General features: G+C 34.6%; 3 protein-coding genes across 3 annotated transcripts; 2 read left to right on the top strand and 1 right to left on the bottom strand.

The window, feature by feature from the left end:
* The first annotated feature begins 3,332 nt into the window (after nucleotides 1-3,332).
* LOC112784866 (RING-H2 finger protein ATL80-like) lies at nucleotides 3,333-4,520 on the top strand. Its single transcript, XM_025828201.3, has one exon. The coding sequence runs from the start codon at nucleotides 3,453-3,455 to the stop codon at nucleotides 4,131-4,133; it is 681 nt and encodes a 226-aa protein (XP_025683986.1). The 5' UTR covers nucleotides 3,333-3,452; the 3' UTR covers nucleotides 4,134-4,520.
* A 2,590-nt stretch (nucleotides 4,521-7,110) lies between these two features.
* On the bottom strand, nucleotides 7,111-10,307 carry LOC112783944 (uncharacterized). The gene is made up of 6 exons (XM_025827034.2): nucleotides 10,092-10,307; nucleotides 9,347-9,407; nucleotides 9,118-9,253; nucleotides 8,369-8,696; nucleotides 7,994-8,122; nucleotides 7,111-7,878 (listed from the first exon to the last, which is right to left on the bottom strand). Exons 1-6 carry the CDS (start codon nucleotides 10,177-10,179, stop codon nucleotides 7,439-7,441), a joined length of 1,182 nt encoding a protein of 393 aa, XP_025682819.1. The 5' UTR covers nucleotides 10,180-10,307; the 3' UTR covers nucleotides 7,111-7,438.
* A 900-nt stretch (nucleotides 10,308-11,207) lies between these two features.
* Nucleotides 11,208-15,881, top strand: LOC112782525 (uncharacterized). The gene is made up of 8 exons (XM_029296188.2): nucleotides 11,208-11,338; nucleotides 12,140-13,038; nucleotides 13,104-13,345; nucleotides 13,440-13,646; nucleotides 13,733-13,825; nucleotides 13,898-13,999; nucleotides 14,769-15,089; nucleotides 15,486-15,881. The coding sequence occupies exons 2-8, from the start codon at nucleotides 12,141-12,143 to the stop codon at nucleotides 15,534-15,536; spliced, it is 1,914 nt and encodes a 637-aa protein (XP_029152021.1). The 5' UTR covers nucleotides 11,208-11,338; nucleotide 12,140; the 3' UTR covers nucleotides 15,537-15,881.
* The last annotated feature ends 434 nt before the right edge of the window (nucleotides 15,882-16,315 follow it).

The raw sequence follows: 16,315 nt of genomic DNA, 5'->3' as shown, positions 1-16,315 counted from the left end.
CAATCAACCGATGAACGTCCCACTTTTTATGCGTAATTTGGATCTTGACGCGATAAATGCACCGGAATTTCCGGAATATGCAAACATAGGTACGTGATGAGTGAATAATATGTTTTTGTAAATTTATATTTCGGATGGATCAATGAATGATGATTTCTGCTTTTTATAGGTGTTGCTGATCCTGAGGACGGAGAGTTCAGGATAGGAATGGAGTACAGTTCTAGAAAGTCTGTCGTCGCAGCAATCAGAAGTTACACTATCTCTAGAGGAGTCGACTACAATGTTTATGAGTCCGAACCATTGACGTTCTATGCAAAATGCAAGACGTATAGGCGTGGGTGCAACTGGCTTATCCGAGCCAGTTTAATACGGAAAAAAGGTTGTTGGGAGATACGGAGATACAACGGCAGGCACACATGCACCATGAGAACGATTTCACAAGATCATTCCAAGTTAGACTCGGACACAGTTGCTGAGGCTATAAGGCCGTTGGTTGAGAGTGACCCGTCCATCAAGGTCAAATCTATAATTGCGGAAGTCCAGTAAAGGTTTAACTACACCATCAGTTACCGAAAGACTTGGTTGGCAAAGTAGAAGTCTATAACCAAAGTTTTCGGTGGTTGGAAGGATTCTCATCAAACTTTGCCATGGTGGCTCTCGGTCATGACTCAAAATGTCTGGTTCAATAGTCCAAATAAAAACACAACCATTGTACAACGGAATAAATAAGAAAGATGAAGTACACTGAGAGAGACTCTTAAAAAACATTTGGGATAAGTACTTTTTTCGTTCCCAAGGTGTGGGGTTGAAATCAAAATCGTCCCCGACCTTTTTTTCTTATTAAAATCATCTTCAACGTTTAAAAACGCTTTAAAACCATCCTTTCCCGAATTTTTGGACCAAAATACCCTCATCATCATCATTCTCCTCTTCACCTTCCTCACCCCACCACCACCACCACCACCACCACCAACACAAACACCACCACCAACACCAACCAACACCAACACCAAGACCACCAAACAACAGCAACAACACCATACCACCACAACCACCATCAACACCACCACCACCACCACCACCATCAAACCCCTCACCGTAACCCCCCACCCCCTTCCTCATGCCCCTCTCTTCATGGTCGTCATCATCATCATCATCATCATCAACAGATTTCATCAACAACAACAAATTTCATCAAAAATTCAGAAATTCAAATTTCAGCAACAACAACAAATTTCATCAAAAATCCAGTTCACAGAAGAAGAAGAAGAAGATGATGATGATGATGATGATGGTGGTGGTGGTCGTGCGGTGGTGTAGTGGTGCGGTGCGGTGCGGCAGGACGACAGGGGTGCGGTGCGATGCGGCAGGACGGCAGGGCGGCAGTGCAGGACGGCAGTCCCCCTTCTCTCCCCCCTCCTCCCCTTTTTCTCGCGGCCTCCCCCCTTTCTTTCTCTCCCCAGTCCCCACTCCTTTTTTTCTTTTTATTTATTTATTTTATATTTATTTTATTTTATAATTTTTTAATAATAAAGGGTAATTTGGTAAAAAAAATAAAATTGAAGTAAAAAAGGACAATTTTATAACGTTTTGTAACGTTGAGGATGATTTTAATAAGAAAAAAAGGTCGGGGACGATTTTGATTTCGACCCCAGACCTTGGGAACGAAAAAAGTATTTATCCCAAAACATTTACTTATTTAAATATTATACATAATAATTAGTACAAATAATAATATTTATTTTTAAAAATATATTAAAAACCAATATAGTAATAATATTTATATTAAAAAATAAATGAACATATATAACATTTATATTCGAAAAAAAATGTAAATAATATTTACATTTATATAAAACAAAACATATATAATTATATTAGACAACTAAAAATATTATTCGTAAATATTATTAAAAAAAATTATTCTAAAATAATAATATTATATTTTCATATATTACTAACAATAATAAAAATAAAAAAATAATTTAAATACATAAAATAATAAAATTTATGAACTTATATAAACTGGATGATCCAAATAATTAATGATATGTTCTTCAAGTGTCGTATAATTACATACTATTTTTAAACACTACAAATTAATAATTTTTTTATATAATTTTTTTTAAACAACCCTAACTCTAACACTCTTCTTCAGCCTCTCAACTTCTTCTCTCACAATCAAATTGTGAGGCATTCAACAACAACACAAAAAAAAAAAAAAATTAACTCTTACATTCATCTTCACTCTCTCAACTTCTCCTCTCACCGTGAACATATGAAGCATTCATGCATGAGAAATGGTTCTAGAAGTTTAATTTATAGTAGGACTTTGAACATTGTTGCTGATTACCAGAATGAGGGACTGTCCTCTGCATGCAGACTACCTGCGCTCCTGTGTTGCTCCAGATTTCTCGGAAAGAAGCAAAGGTTGTGCTGGCTTGCCAAGATTCAGAGGCTGCGTGTTGGCAGGGCTGTACTACACGTCCCTCCAACTCACCTCACCACGTCCACCACGTGCCTATTTCCATTGCTTGACATGCCTCGGAGGCACTTGTGAACACGTCCCTCACTGTGTTGAAACTGAATTCCATCATTTTGCAATATACCTACATTCTCAATATTTAGCCAATACACTACCGTAACTTCTATAAAAAAAATAATTTTTGGAATCTGGAATACAATATATTTATAGAATATAAAGAATGGTATGAATTACAATAATATATAGATAAATTATAATATTTTAATATTTTATTAATATTAAATAACAAGTTATTTTTTTAATTTTTTGTTCATATTAAATATTTTAGATAATTTTTTATATTAATAATTATTAATAGATACTATTTTTTAATCCAATTCAAGAATATAAAGCAAAAATAAAATTAAACACATCTTTTTACTAAAGTATAGTTGAACACAAATGACATATATATTATGTTTAAAATATATCCAACATGAAAATATAATAATTTCATATAATATAGGTAATTAATTCTATAATAATTTATTAATTCAAATAAAATCGTCTCTATACTCAAAGAGTATAAAAAATTCTTTTTCATAATATCTTTAATTTGATAAGCTAAAAGCTAATTTATAATTTGCTGTGAAATTTAAACTTCCATCTTCGATTAAACAGACTAGTAATTTAGACAGAATAAACTATAAACCTACACATTGATTGCGTTTTTATGTATTTTAAAAAAATGAAACATTGCTTAACCATTACTAAACTTAAGATTAGCTGAAAAATTATTTAAAACTGAAAAGATTACGGCTAAAGATAAATCCTCTCCCTCAACTATATAAGTAGCTACCACAACCATTCACCTTTCCATAACCATAACACAAACCGCAAACACTTCTCTTCTCACTCTCTTTCTCTCTTAAAAAAACCAAAAAGAAAACAAACACTTTTCCAGTTTCTTAACTTCAATTCACTAAACATGACTCGCATGCTAAGAATCCTCCAGTCCGCCACCGCCAACAACGCCACCACCACCACCGCCATAGCTGCTGCCGTGCCACCGGCCGAGGCAGCGTCAGTCGAGTCCGACTTCGTCGTCATCCTCGCTGCGCTGCTCTGCGCTCTCATCTGCGTCGTCGGCCTCATCGCCGTCGCACGATGCGCCTGGCTCCGCCGCGTCCCCGTGGCAGGCACCGGAGCATCTCCACATCAGGCACTCGCCAACCGTGGACTCAAGAAGAAGGTACTCAACTCGTTACCGAAATTCACCTACGTCGAGGGCGACGACGCCAGTAACGGTGCTGACGCCAGTAACGGTGCTGACGCCGGCGTCCGGAGGAAGTGGACAGCCTCATCGGAATGCTCTATTTGTCTGGCGGAATTCGCCGCCGGCGACGAGGTCAGGGTGCTTCCGCAGTGCGGCCATGGCTTCCACGTGGCATGTATTGACACGTGGCTGGGATCACACTCCTCCTGCCCGTCCTGCCGCGCCGTCCTGGCCGTTGGGAGATGCCAAAAATGCGGCCAGTTTCCGGCTGTTCCAAACGGCGCTACCGTAGTAGCAATTGCCGGCGAAACGGAATTAAAATCTGTCGTCGGCAACAGCAATGGTAACGCCGAGAGTAATATCCGGCATGCTAGCAATGATTTCTTGCCTTAAAAGTTATACTTTCAAAAAAAATTCGGAAAATTACCACAAAGGTGTAATTAGTTGCAATTATACCAGATAAGAGTATTATTGCTGCCACAGGCACGGTTGCGGATCATAATTAAAAACCAAAGATGTATTTCTATGTATATTTTTAGAGGCTTCTTAATTTTTGTTATTTTTTTATTACTAGTTTTTGTTTTAGTCCTTTAAGTTGATCCGAAGAGATTGATTATTTGGGCGATTTTTCTCTTGTTAACACCCTTCCCTACTTGAAGTAGTTATTACCCTCTTTAATTTGTTTTGTTTAATCTTTTTTTTTTCTTTTACAAAGGAAGTGTATGTACTCTATAATCTAATTGTATATATAACTTTATTATTCAATAATCTTAGTTATTATTTTACTGTGCTACAATTTTTCTCTTTTTCTTTTTTGTCTCAAGGGACATGGTCTCCATTGTTTTAGAATAGCACAAGATGATCAAGGAGGATGAGTAAAATTTGCAATTATTTTCATTTCTTTGTAGAAACTACCATGCTGTAATAAAAGATTTGGATCTTTGTTTTTTTAATATATAAAATTAGTGTAGCAGTGAATTGAGGGGGAGAATATATAATTCTAGTTATAAGAAATAAAAAGTTAATTATGGAACTCTTAAATTAAGTTTTCAAGCCAAGTACAGTAGTTTTTGGAAAAGGACAACCCAATAATAATGCCTCTAGTATATGGAAAATGTTACTGTATTTTCCTCTTTATTTTCTTTTGTTTGTATTTTTTTAACATCAAAATCATGCATTAGCATTTTGTTATAGCAATAGACATGATATGTCTCACTTATAGTAGACATTAAAGCAATGACATGTAACTAAAACTGCATGCGTGATCATCTAGCTAGTTGGAAAGTTGGATTATTATAGATTATGGATTAATAATAATAATAATAATTAAAAAAAAACATGTTATGGCATGGCATGGCATGGCATGCATGCATGATATATATACTCTGCATAGAAGAATGTAACATGTAAATAGATCAAAAATCGTATTAATTACCAACTCCTGTAGTCTAAATAAAATTCATATTTTATTTAATGATAAATTGTTTATATAATATGTAAGTTCTTGAAATGCTATATAGTCCAAACAAGAAGCGCTGTGGTTTTGAAACTTCCTGTGTGTCTATACTCAGTTTATGTTCTACTTTTTGTTTTGAGTTTATGCAGCATGAAAAACTGGTTTCAGCTTTTCTTTTCTTTTTCTAAATGCACTTTTGTTGGGTACCAATTATTACCAAGCATTCTCTGACCAATAAAAAAGGGGAACTACCATGACCAAGCACTTTGTAGTTTGTACCAATTATTACCAAGCATGTAGTCATAATTGTGCATATTTGTGCATCAATTAGGTCAGTCATACTAATGAGAAGAAGTATTATTTTGAGTAAAAGGGTATCAAGAAATTTTCATAATGTTAATGCTCAATGCTAAACCATCACTAGTTAGAATATAAGTAACCTAAGCTTCTACTAGAAGCTTGATTTCCACTAGGTGTAGTGTTGATCCTTTTATTTCTTTTTTTAGTATTTAACTAATCTCTTTTGGAAAAAGAAATACCCAAAAATAGGGACCAAGACAAATTAAAATAAAGGTTAAAGTGAAGATAAGACAAAAGAGGGAACATAAAGGTAGTGCAAGTGTTTATTTTATGGAGTTAAAGAAATAATAACAATAATAGAGAGTTATTAAATAAAGGTGGTGATGCCTTTTGGGTACCTACAATATGGTGATGGTCCTCTTCTTGCATCTATCCAAATTCCCATTAACTATCTTTCTTAATGGGAGGTCTATAAATAAGAGTTTCAACACCGTTGATGCCTAATTGTGTAGAAAAAGTAATACTTTGATGGCATCTTTCTACACTGTTGTTTAGTAGAATAATAATAATATAATGTATGTTTTTGTGTGGCCCCACCCACCATTTATCTTCCTAGGTTATCTTCTATTCCCCCCTCTCATGTGAAGCTTTAGTGAGAACAACTCACTAGCAAAGTTGAAAGTTGAGACTCGAAAAAGCAATATCCATATTTCCCTCAGATTCTCTAGATACATTATTAGGAAGCACCATGATTGCCAAAATATTACATCCATTTTCCCCTTTTTTTTTCCTTTAATTTTTTTCTTGTCATATGTAACTAACTTTTGTTATAAAAGTTCTACTAATTCGATTTTAAGAGTATTTTAGTCTTAAATTCTAAACTCCAAATCATATTTCGTTAATCGAATCATGGAACACCCATGTTTAATTAGATTTATTTTCACACCATTTTTTCTTTACTTTTTTGTTTTTATCCTAGTTGAGTTGGGGGAGTCATCAATCTATTGCTACTTTGCCTACTTTTTTTTTTCTTCATACTTTTTTCCATACCTTTTCCTTAGTATCTGACTTATCAGATGATGACAACTCCGCAGGCAAGTTGTTAGCTTTGCATACTACCTACTCTTTTCTTCCCCTCTTGTGACTCCTCAAATAAGTGCTGGTCAAATTTTTGAGATACCTTATGCTTTGGCCATCATCCATTGTATCCAAACTTGATTGTTACCTAAATTAATAATAGCTGTTTTATCATACCTACCACTGCTTACAGGTAAGGCTTTGTTAGCAAATTAAGAAACACACACAAAGCACATGAAATGATAGTAACTTATTCTTTTACTTCTACCCTCTAACTGGGGTTCTGTTTTATATACATCAAACACTTTATTTAATATAAGAAAAATACTTCACTACAAAAAAAAAAAAATACTAGAATATGTGACCAATTATGATAGGAGCAATTTTTTCTTTTTAACCACCATAACTTCTTCCAACCACTAAAATATGCTGCCATCTATGTGACAATTGTTTCTGAAAGAAATGAGGTAATCTATGCAGCACAGTTCATATGTTAAAAAAAGAAAGTCATAAAGAGAGGTAAAGAAACTCATCTAGTTTTTGAAAAACAACTAATCACCAAAGCATTTTGACTAGTGAGTATTTTTCAATCAACTATTCAGCTTACAGAACTGCAGAATGTGCTCAAGCTATCCACACAACACTATATTCATGTTAAGTACCATGAACATGGCCACATCATAATATTTTAACCATGTGCAGGAGCTACCAAGAGTAGCATGAAGAAGGACCCAATCCTTGTGGAAGAGGTTTGAGAGGTAGCATATCTTCCGAGTAATGCTCAAAATAAGTACCATGAAAGACATGCATTGATGGTTCTGTTAAACTTATAACTGAATTATGTAGAGTCAACATCTAATATGAACTAAGTTTCCTCTTCATCACTCTCACCCCCAAATAAGGAAGCCATTTTCATAGCAAGCTTCGCAGCCATGTCTCTCCTTTGGAAATCAGGCATCAACCTTAAACCTGCACGCATGTTCCCAATCTCGGACATCAACTGTTCCAAATCGTCTAACTCAAGACATTTATCCTCATCTTCAGAATGCATGATGCTGTGTGAGAAGTTCTTGTTATCCTCGCCTTCAGACCCAGTACTTGATGTTGTGGGTGGGACATCTTTATCAGATTTAATTTCATTCTTGTATTCACAATCTGTATTTGTATTGTTTTGAGGAACCAATCCCCCAGCTTCCAAAGAAGTCGCGGATACCCATGCTTGTTCAATTCCATCCCAAGGATCAGCTGAACCAGCCGACAGAACTTCATATTCTTGTTCATAATCAGATTCTTCTGATGATAACTCTGAAGAAAAACAGAGAACCAAAATTAGTGCTTGTATTGCACTGCCTGGCATATATTCGACATCAATAAAAGTGCCATACATCACACTTTAAGAAATGTAAGAGAAGAAAAATACCCTCTTTTGTAGGAAATGATGGTTGACTTATCCTATCACCAGATTTCAATACCATTCCAGGCCACATATGAGCAGAAAGAGCACCATAGAGACGTTCAACTCCTTGTAAATCACCATCTATAGACAAACCTGTAAACAGCAGTTCTTTTCTCTCAGAAATGTTATAAATGTATGCAAATCATATAATTTGAAAAAAAAATTCCAACATAAGTCAATGTTGTTTGGCAGGAAAGTTTGGTCATGAATAATGGCATTCCTACATGAACATGATCTATTAATCATCAATCTTAAATGACCCATCAATCAGCATCTGCCAGAGCAAAAAGCAGAATTCAATGGATTGTGTTGGCTTTAAAACAGGGAGGAGAATTTTACATTTGTCAAAATCAGCATTAGAAGCACAAGCCTCAATGAATTCAATATTGTGTTCGGTGCACCATTCTAAGCAGGACCTTCTGATATCCCATGATGGTTCTTCATCTCCCAGTAAACTAGTTCCTTCAGATTCAGATATTCCATACTCAGGGAGCTCCGAATAAGGATCAATAGCAGAGTCTTCAAGTTTCAGTAACCGTCTTCTGTATTCAGCATGAACTGGATGACCTGGAAGGAGGTCCACTTTGTTTCCAATGCATAATAATATCTCAAAGTTTTGAATATCAGTGCCAGATACCCAATCTTGGAGAGCAGTTAGAGAAGATGGCTGCATATAACAAGAAAAATGAAAATTAAGTTTACATTATATGAATATGTCACTGTAAATGCAAGCTTAAGGCAGGCAGAATAAAAAAAAGTAACCGAAGAATAGTTCACATGAATATTGATGTGTTTTGTTTATAGTTTGCAAACCAAGGTTCGGTCTAACAAAAAAAATAAACTTTTTATACTTCTGTCCAAACTATAGCACATGGTTAAAAACCATGTTAAAATATAGTTCAAACATAATGTTGAACAGGCCGAAATTAGTTGAAACTTGGTCTGCTTGCTTCAAACCATTGTTTGAGATTCGTCATGACCAAAAACAACACACACTAAAACAATGAAAGTAACCAAGATTTTTTCATGGAATAAATGATCGTTGACCAAAAAAACAAATTGAAGAGTAGTCAAGTGAAGGAACTAACATTATTCATGTCAAAAACCATCACCAGTGCTGCTGCCTGTTGAAACACGGGCAGGTTCCGGACAGAAAAATCATCACGAAGATGAGCCATCCACACAGAAACATCAGCAGTATAGTACTTAGTGTTGATAGTCCATCTGTTCAATCCCGGTCAAACACACACCCAATAACATTTAAAATTATGCTTCGAATAAGTTCGATAAAATAAAAGCTACTCAAAGTCAACGTACCCATGTACATTTACTTCAGAAGCTGAATCAAAAGCATCTTCACTATCAACAGAGAGCAACCCTAAAATTGACATCAAATACAACCAAATCCACATTACTTCATGTAAAAATATATCAGAAGAACCAAATTAAGAAATAATTGCAGAGTGGACATAGCATACCAATGATATGTTTTCCAACTGATTAAGAAAATATTTGATGTAGTTACTATCCAACTAAATTAAGCATAACTCATCAAGAAGGTTCTACTGTTAGAATCCATGACTCGGCAATCACACACACATTTGATACAATATAATCTAATGACAGCATAATAAACTTTACATTAATACATTGTGTGTGTGTGTGTAGGAGTACAGGAGTACATCAATCTAACTAACTAATATCTCTAATTAGCTTAAATAAATCACATTAGGTGTAATACTTAAGAGTATACTTACACCATTCAAAATTAATCAGTAAACCTTATTGCATTTGCACACCAATTGAACTTCATAAGTCATAACTACTACTACTACAGCATCTAGGTTTGATCCAATCACTTTTAAGTAAAAAACGAACGATAGTATCTAAGCAAGAATTATGCTAAAAAGTGTTACTTCAAAACAATATCTATATGAATATCAAGCACTAAAATTAGAGCAAACCAAAGTTAATAATCCAATTAAAGATAAAATTGGTAAACCAAAGATTTTTTTTTTTAATTAAAAACAAAAGAGAAGAAGAAAGGGAAAGAGAAAGATACGTGAAAGGATGGTTCGTTTGCCGACGTTGGAGGATCCAATGACGAAGATGGCGGGTCGGTTCTCCAGAGAGGCAATTGGCGATTCCATTTTTTTGAGCTCGAAGCTTCGAATTTCGCTGCTCTCACTCTGGCAGAGATGGGTGAGACCGTGAGAGTAAGAAGAAAATGAACCCGTAAAGCAGCTAAGGTTTAATTAAAAAAAAAAATTAATTAGTCTCTTAATATTATACTTTCACTAAATTTATAACTAAATTTATGTATATTTTTTTAGTTAGCTCCTTATACGAATTTTAATTTTATAATTAAATTATTTATATTAAAAACACTAAAATTAAAATTATTTTTTTAAAAAAATATATGATCAAATTTAATTAATTTTTTAATTATTAATATTTTTAATTTATAAAAAATATTTCATTAATTCTAATATTTTTTATATTAATAAAAATTAATTATAAAATTAAAAATAATATAAAAATTCAATTTTTATATATATATAATTATAAATTTAATAAAATTATAAAAATCACTAGAATAATTACATCTTAAAAAAAATCACGTTCAGTTTAATGAAAATAAAAGTAGAAAAGTTAACCATAGAATATAATTTAGACAATTTCAAAAGACATAATTGCAATAGTTAATTTCATTTCACAACTAAATATTATATTTTTAAATACTATAAGTACTGTTGTGGTACTATAACAGATTAACAGCAACTTCAAGTTGATATTTTTGAATTGTGATCAATAATATTCAAAAGTAATTTATAGAATTGAATTATCTTAACATTAGTATAGATTAATTAAAGTGTATGAAGTAATTTCGTATATCATATTAATTAGTGATATTTAACTATTTATATTAATATTGCATTAACATTGATAGATTAGGAAGTTTGTGTTTTCACTTTTCATAAGTGATGGACTCATTAAGTTAGTAATTTTAAAAACTGAGATTAAATTGGCTAATCAATTAAATTTGAGAGACTAAAATGAGATTATTAGTGAGGTCTCCTTTGTTAAGGATTTGCAAACTGACCCCTAAAAAGTTGGAAAATTACGATAACACTTTTTAGTTTTTTTAAACCCCACACACAGAGGTAACGTTAGCGGAACCCTAAAAAGCGTGGTAAGTGAAAGCTTCGCAAATCTCACTTTTTTCGCTCCACACTGTGGAGTGTCGAGTTCTTCTTCGCAGAGCTCGCAACGCTTTCACCAGCTATCTGCTCGTCGATTTTCCGTCACGTGAGTTTTGATCTACCATTGTCGTGTTCTTTCTCTTTCTTTAGGTTCTGATTGTAGGAAATTTCGTTCTTTTACTTTGTTGATTTGTGTTTTCAGCTGCGTATATGAAACACTGTGATTTGTGATAGTGCATGCAGTGAGAATAAAGTTCAAGCTACTTATCAAAAAATTTAATTTGCTGTTCGGTAGGGTCAGAAGCATTTCTAGAAGAGAAATGTGTTTCTGAAAGCTTGAATTGCTATGCTAGTTATACATTAAATTAGGGCACAACTGAAAGTTACATTACAATCCGTCGCTTTGAAAAACATGTTAGTTGTTACTAAAAGCCAATTACTGAAATTTATCCATTCAATGAGCCTAGTAATGGTTCCTTGAAGAGCATGTGGTCTATTTATTCATTCAAATGTTGGGAATGATGGTTTGCATTTTTGCATATTTTGGATCACAAATAGGAGCTGGATTAAGAATAGCATTCTATTTAGGATTTTGATAAATTCATTTTCCCCTAGTGGAAAGCAAAATGGCAATGCAACAAGTTAAGGGAGTTAACCATTTGCTGATAAAACCATTCCAAAATATTTGAATTCTAATGATTTGTATGTAGACATGGTTTACTAGAAAGGGATGATGTTCATTGATTCATTGGTTGTGTTAGTGTACACTACTTAAGAATGAAAAGTTTTCCTTCATAGGTACTGTATTTACTATATGTTATAGCTAAACAATTGGACTAGTAGTTATTGTATCATTCTCAAGCTTTTGTGAGAAAACTTCACGATTAATTTCTGCCCAGATTTGCAGCATGCCTCGAGTTGCACGCTTTGGTCGTCCAAGAAAAAGAGGTGGAAATAAATCTTCTATGCAAGAACCTTCACCGTTGATTGATTCTCCACCATCTACTCAAGACCCACCACCAACTATTGATGCCTCATCTTCCTCTTTGCCTCCATCTACATGGCTTGATGCCACATCATCTGCAGAGGCTCTTCTACAAGCCCCACCGGCCACCCATTCATGGCTCCGGCTCCGCCAATACTTAGATGCTTTTTCTGAAGTCCCACCATCATCATTCGGAGCTCCATCTTCTTCTCAGGTCCCACCACCATCGAATGATGTTAGAACATTTACTCAAACCACATCAACATTGCATGACTTCACAACACCAATGGAAGCGCCTTCAAATGGCCCACCTGCCACCCAAGCACGGGCTCGGAGCCGCCAATACAAGGAAGCTCCTTCACAGGCCCGACCACATTCAACTAATGCTCCACCATCGACACAGGCCTCACCACCATCAACTGATGCCACACCATCCTTGGAAACGCCTTCTCAATTTCAACTACCCTTTAGAACTCGGCTACAACGCCGCCAATATATGGAAATTTCTTCCCAGACCCTACCACCGTCAACTGAAGCTCCACCATCTATTCAAGCCCCGACACCATCAACTGATGCTCCACCATCTATTCGAGCCCCACCACCATCAACTAATATTATGCAACCTATTCAAGCCCCAATTGATGCTCCATCATCTTCTCAAGTTCCACCACCATCATTTGATGCATCACCACTTACTCCTGCCTCATCAGCATCGGTTGATGCCACATCATCCCCGGAAAGTCCATCACATGCTCCCCTAGCCACCCGAATTCAGCCTCGGCGCCGTGAAAGCAATAGACGCTGGACAGTTGATGTAAGAGGTAATTTGGATGCATATAATCTTTTTTCTTTCCATATTTGATGTTCTAACAAATGTTACTCACAGATGCTTCAGGAGCTACAAAAGTTGTACATTTGAAATTGAAGGATCTTTGGGATCTTCCTGATGGAACCAAAGTGGTCGTACCACTTGATGATTGTAAACAACCAGTTGGTGAGACGGGTGGCCTCTTAGCATTTGCTATTGCAAAATTGGGAGCAGATTTTACTGCTCTTCCTATTTGTTACAAGTCTTGGATAAAAGTTCCTAAACATTACAAAGAGGAGATTTACAATAGCAAAATAAAGGTTCAACCAAGTTTCAATGAGATTTTTCTCTAAGCTTTTCAATGAGATTTACAATATGCAACTATTTCACAATTTTTTTCTTGTGCATTTGAAGGAAAAGTTCATTATAAATAGCAACATAGCAAAGAAGATAATCATAAGCAGGATTGGGGACAAGTGGAGGGCCAATCGAACTAAAGTTTTTCGTAGGTATTATGATCCAAAACTCAGCAGAGAACAAAACTATCATAATCATCCTCCGAATATAACCCGGGCTCAATGGATTTGGTTTATTGATTATCGTTTGGATCCAAATACTGATGTAAGTAAATCAATCATATGATTTATGCAGTACAATTATTTCACACTAATCTCATTGAGTTTTCGTTTTTGTTTATCACATTGCAGAAAATGTGCAAACGAAATGCAGAAATTCGAGGAAGATCATCAATAGTGCCTGGAGGACATAAGACGTTAGCTAGGAAACGATCTGAGATGGTGGTAGTTTAATTGGTTTATTTTTCAGTCATTTTAAATTCCATTAGCTATAATGAGCATGTTGAAAATGTGTAGGAAGTTGAGAGCGAAGAGCCTGTTGGTAGGGAAAAAGTTTTTGTTGCCACGCATGCTAATGGTGATGGATCATATGCAGATGACGCCACTAAATCTATCCATGTAAGATTTCTTGCAGAAGTTTATAAACTGGCAATATCTGTTTCTCTAGGAGATATAGTTTGTATTTTACTATTATGAATATGCCTTCAGACTCTCTCGCACTGGTAATAGCATAAGCAAAGTTTCTGAAATGAATACCAAGTAATTCTACTTGTCGAAATGAAAAGTGACAATCTAACAACAACAAACTATCTCACTAGGAGGAGTCGGCCTCAGGGATTACCCGATGCCATAGTGTGCTATTGTACACATCATTTCAACCTATGTGGAAAAGAGACTGTACTGAGGAAAAGCTTGACAACAGATCAGTTGTTGAGTTTTTCTGGGTAGCATGGGAAATCATTTCTTTGTTTATAATTTTGTTCGAAAATTGATTCCTCTCTTATCTAGATGGAGAAATTGAAACTTGTACATAAAAGGAAACATGGTCATCGAGTAGTCTCTGTTTAACTTGGCTTGATTTCTCCTATTTGCTTTTAGTTTATAGACTGACTGGTTTTATTAATGCTGTTTTGAGTTATAAGAAGATTTAAATACTTTTAGTTTTATACAAGATTTTGCAGCCAACACATGGTATTGGGTCTTTGTGCTTTTATATTTATTTTTATTGCTTTTACATGTGGGATTATTGTGTAATTTTAACACAGTTGAATCATGTACTTTTTTTTTTCCCCATTTATGAGTTGGAGTTGGTTTTATTTTTTATTATTAATTATTAATATCTCGCTTTGCTAGATATCAAGCACTAACACACTAATGTTGACAATAGGAGAAAGTTCTTCATATTGAGAATGAAGGGAGCTGTCCACGAGCAATTCCTCTGGATGATTCCCTCAGAAAGGAGCCTCTAGGAAGAGTTGAAGGTTTGGGTTTTGGACCCTGCCCAACCCAAGTAGTTAGAACCAAAGAGGGTTGTTGCTTAAACAGTGACGTCTTTGCTAAGATGCAGCAGGAAATTCTAGATCTGCGAGCACAATTGGAAAAAGAGATTAAAGGTAGAATTGAATTTCAGAAAACTGTGGCTCTAATCCTCCAAAATGTTGCCACCCCAGTCATGACTCCAGAGCTTGCTGCACTCCTTACGCCATTGGTAATCCTCTTCCCTCTTCCTCACTAAGATTTTTAGTAAATCTATGATCCACAGATTTGCCTAATCAACCAAACTAAAATCCACAGATTTTGCACTGTAGAAAAATTACATATGTAAGATTTGCCTAATCAACCAAAACTAAAATCCCCAGATTTTGCATTTTAGTCGTGCTAAGATATTTAGCAACATTGCAAATGCTCCTTTGAAGCTATTATTATGTATGATCCACATATTATAAGAATCATGTTTGCAATTGGATAAATGCAAATTAGCAATAGAAAGTCAAATTTGTTTTAATTTGATATAGTACTGTGGCATCTATGTGGTTGCTAATTTGCTATTTTTAGTGTTTACGTCTTTTCCTCCTATTTTCTTACATGATAGTATCTTTTTCAGCTTACACGTGCTCTTCAAGCTACATGTGATAATGCTGGGAATGTTGGCTAAGCAATGGAAGTTCTTCTCATAGAACTTGATTTGTATGATTATTTATGGTAGGTGAAGGGCAGAACTGGACCAATTGGAAAGTTGTTAATGTAAAATATGAGAAATGAAGCTAGTGTGTAAGAGAAACCAACTGCAAAACAATTTGTGCATGTTCAATTTTCATGATGAGAAGCTAAGTGTAAAATGTGAAGGGGAAAAAGAACTTGCAAACAATATTATAGCCTCTTATCATATGACCAAGAAAATTGATGATTTACTTTGAAAGAATTTACTTGGTGAATTGTTGTATAAAGCTAAACTATGAAGTAACTACGAATGAAGACTCAGATTGCACTGTTACTGGAATATAAAGCTTCTAAACGATCGAGTAGAATTGGAAAGTTAGAAGAATAATTATGATTGTGTTAATTGTTTTTAATCATTTTTATGTAAGTGAAGAGATTTTTCCTATATATAAGACCCCATTGTTTGTTTACAATCATATACCCGTTGTTTACAATTTTTAACAAATCTCCACTGGGTTTTATGTATCTTCGATTCTTCCCTACTATATATGTAATGGAGATATAGAAAGAAAAGTTGGTGTACAAATTTTCTTTCTAAAATGTTGGCTATATTATATAGTTTATAAAAGAAAATTTGTTAACTTGTTAAATTCATAATCTTATAGTTTTAGTATATTATATAGTTACTATCTTAGCTAAAATAAAATTCATTACTATTATTCACATTTAATTTATAAAAAAGTAAATTAATAGGTAATAAAAAGAAAGGAAAAG

This window comes from Arachis hypogaea, chromosome 20 (assembly GCF_003086295.3).
Source record: "Arachis hypogaea cultivar Tifrunner chromosome 20, arahy.Tifrunner.gnm2.J5K5, whole genome shotgun sequence".
NCBI classification, from domain to species: domain Eukaryota; kingdom Viridiplantae; phylum Streptophyta; class Magnoliopsida; order Fabales; family Fabaceae; genus Arachis; species Arachis hypogaea.
Note: the sequence above shows the minus strand (reverse complement) of the source record. Positions and strands in the feature narration are given on the sequence as shown.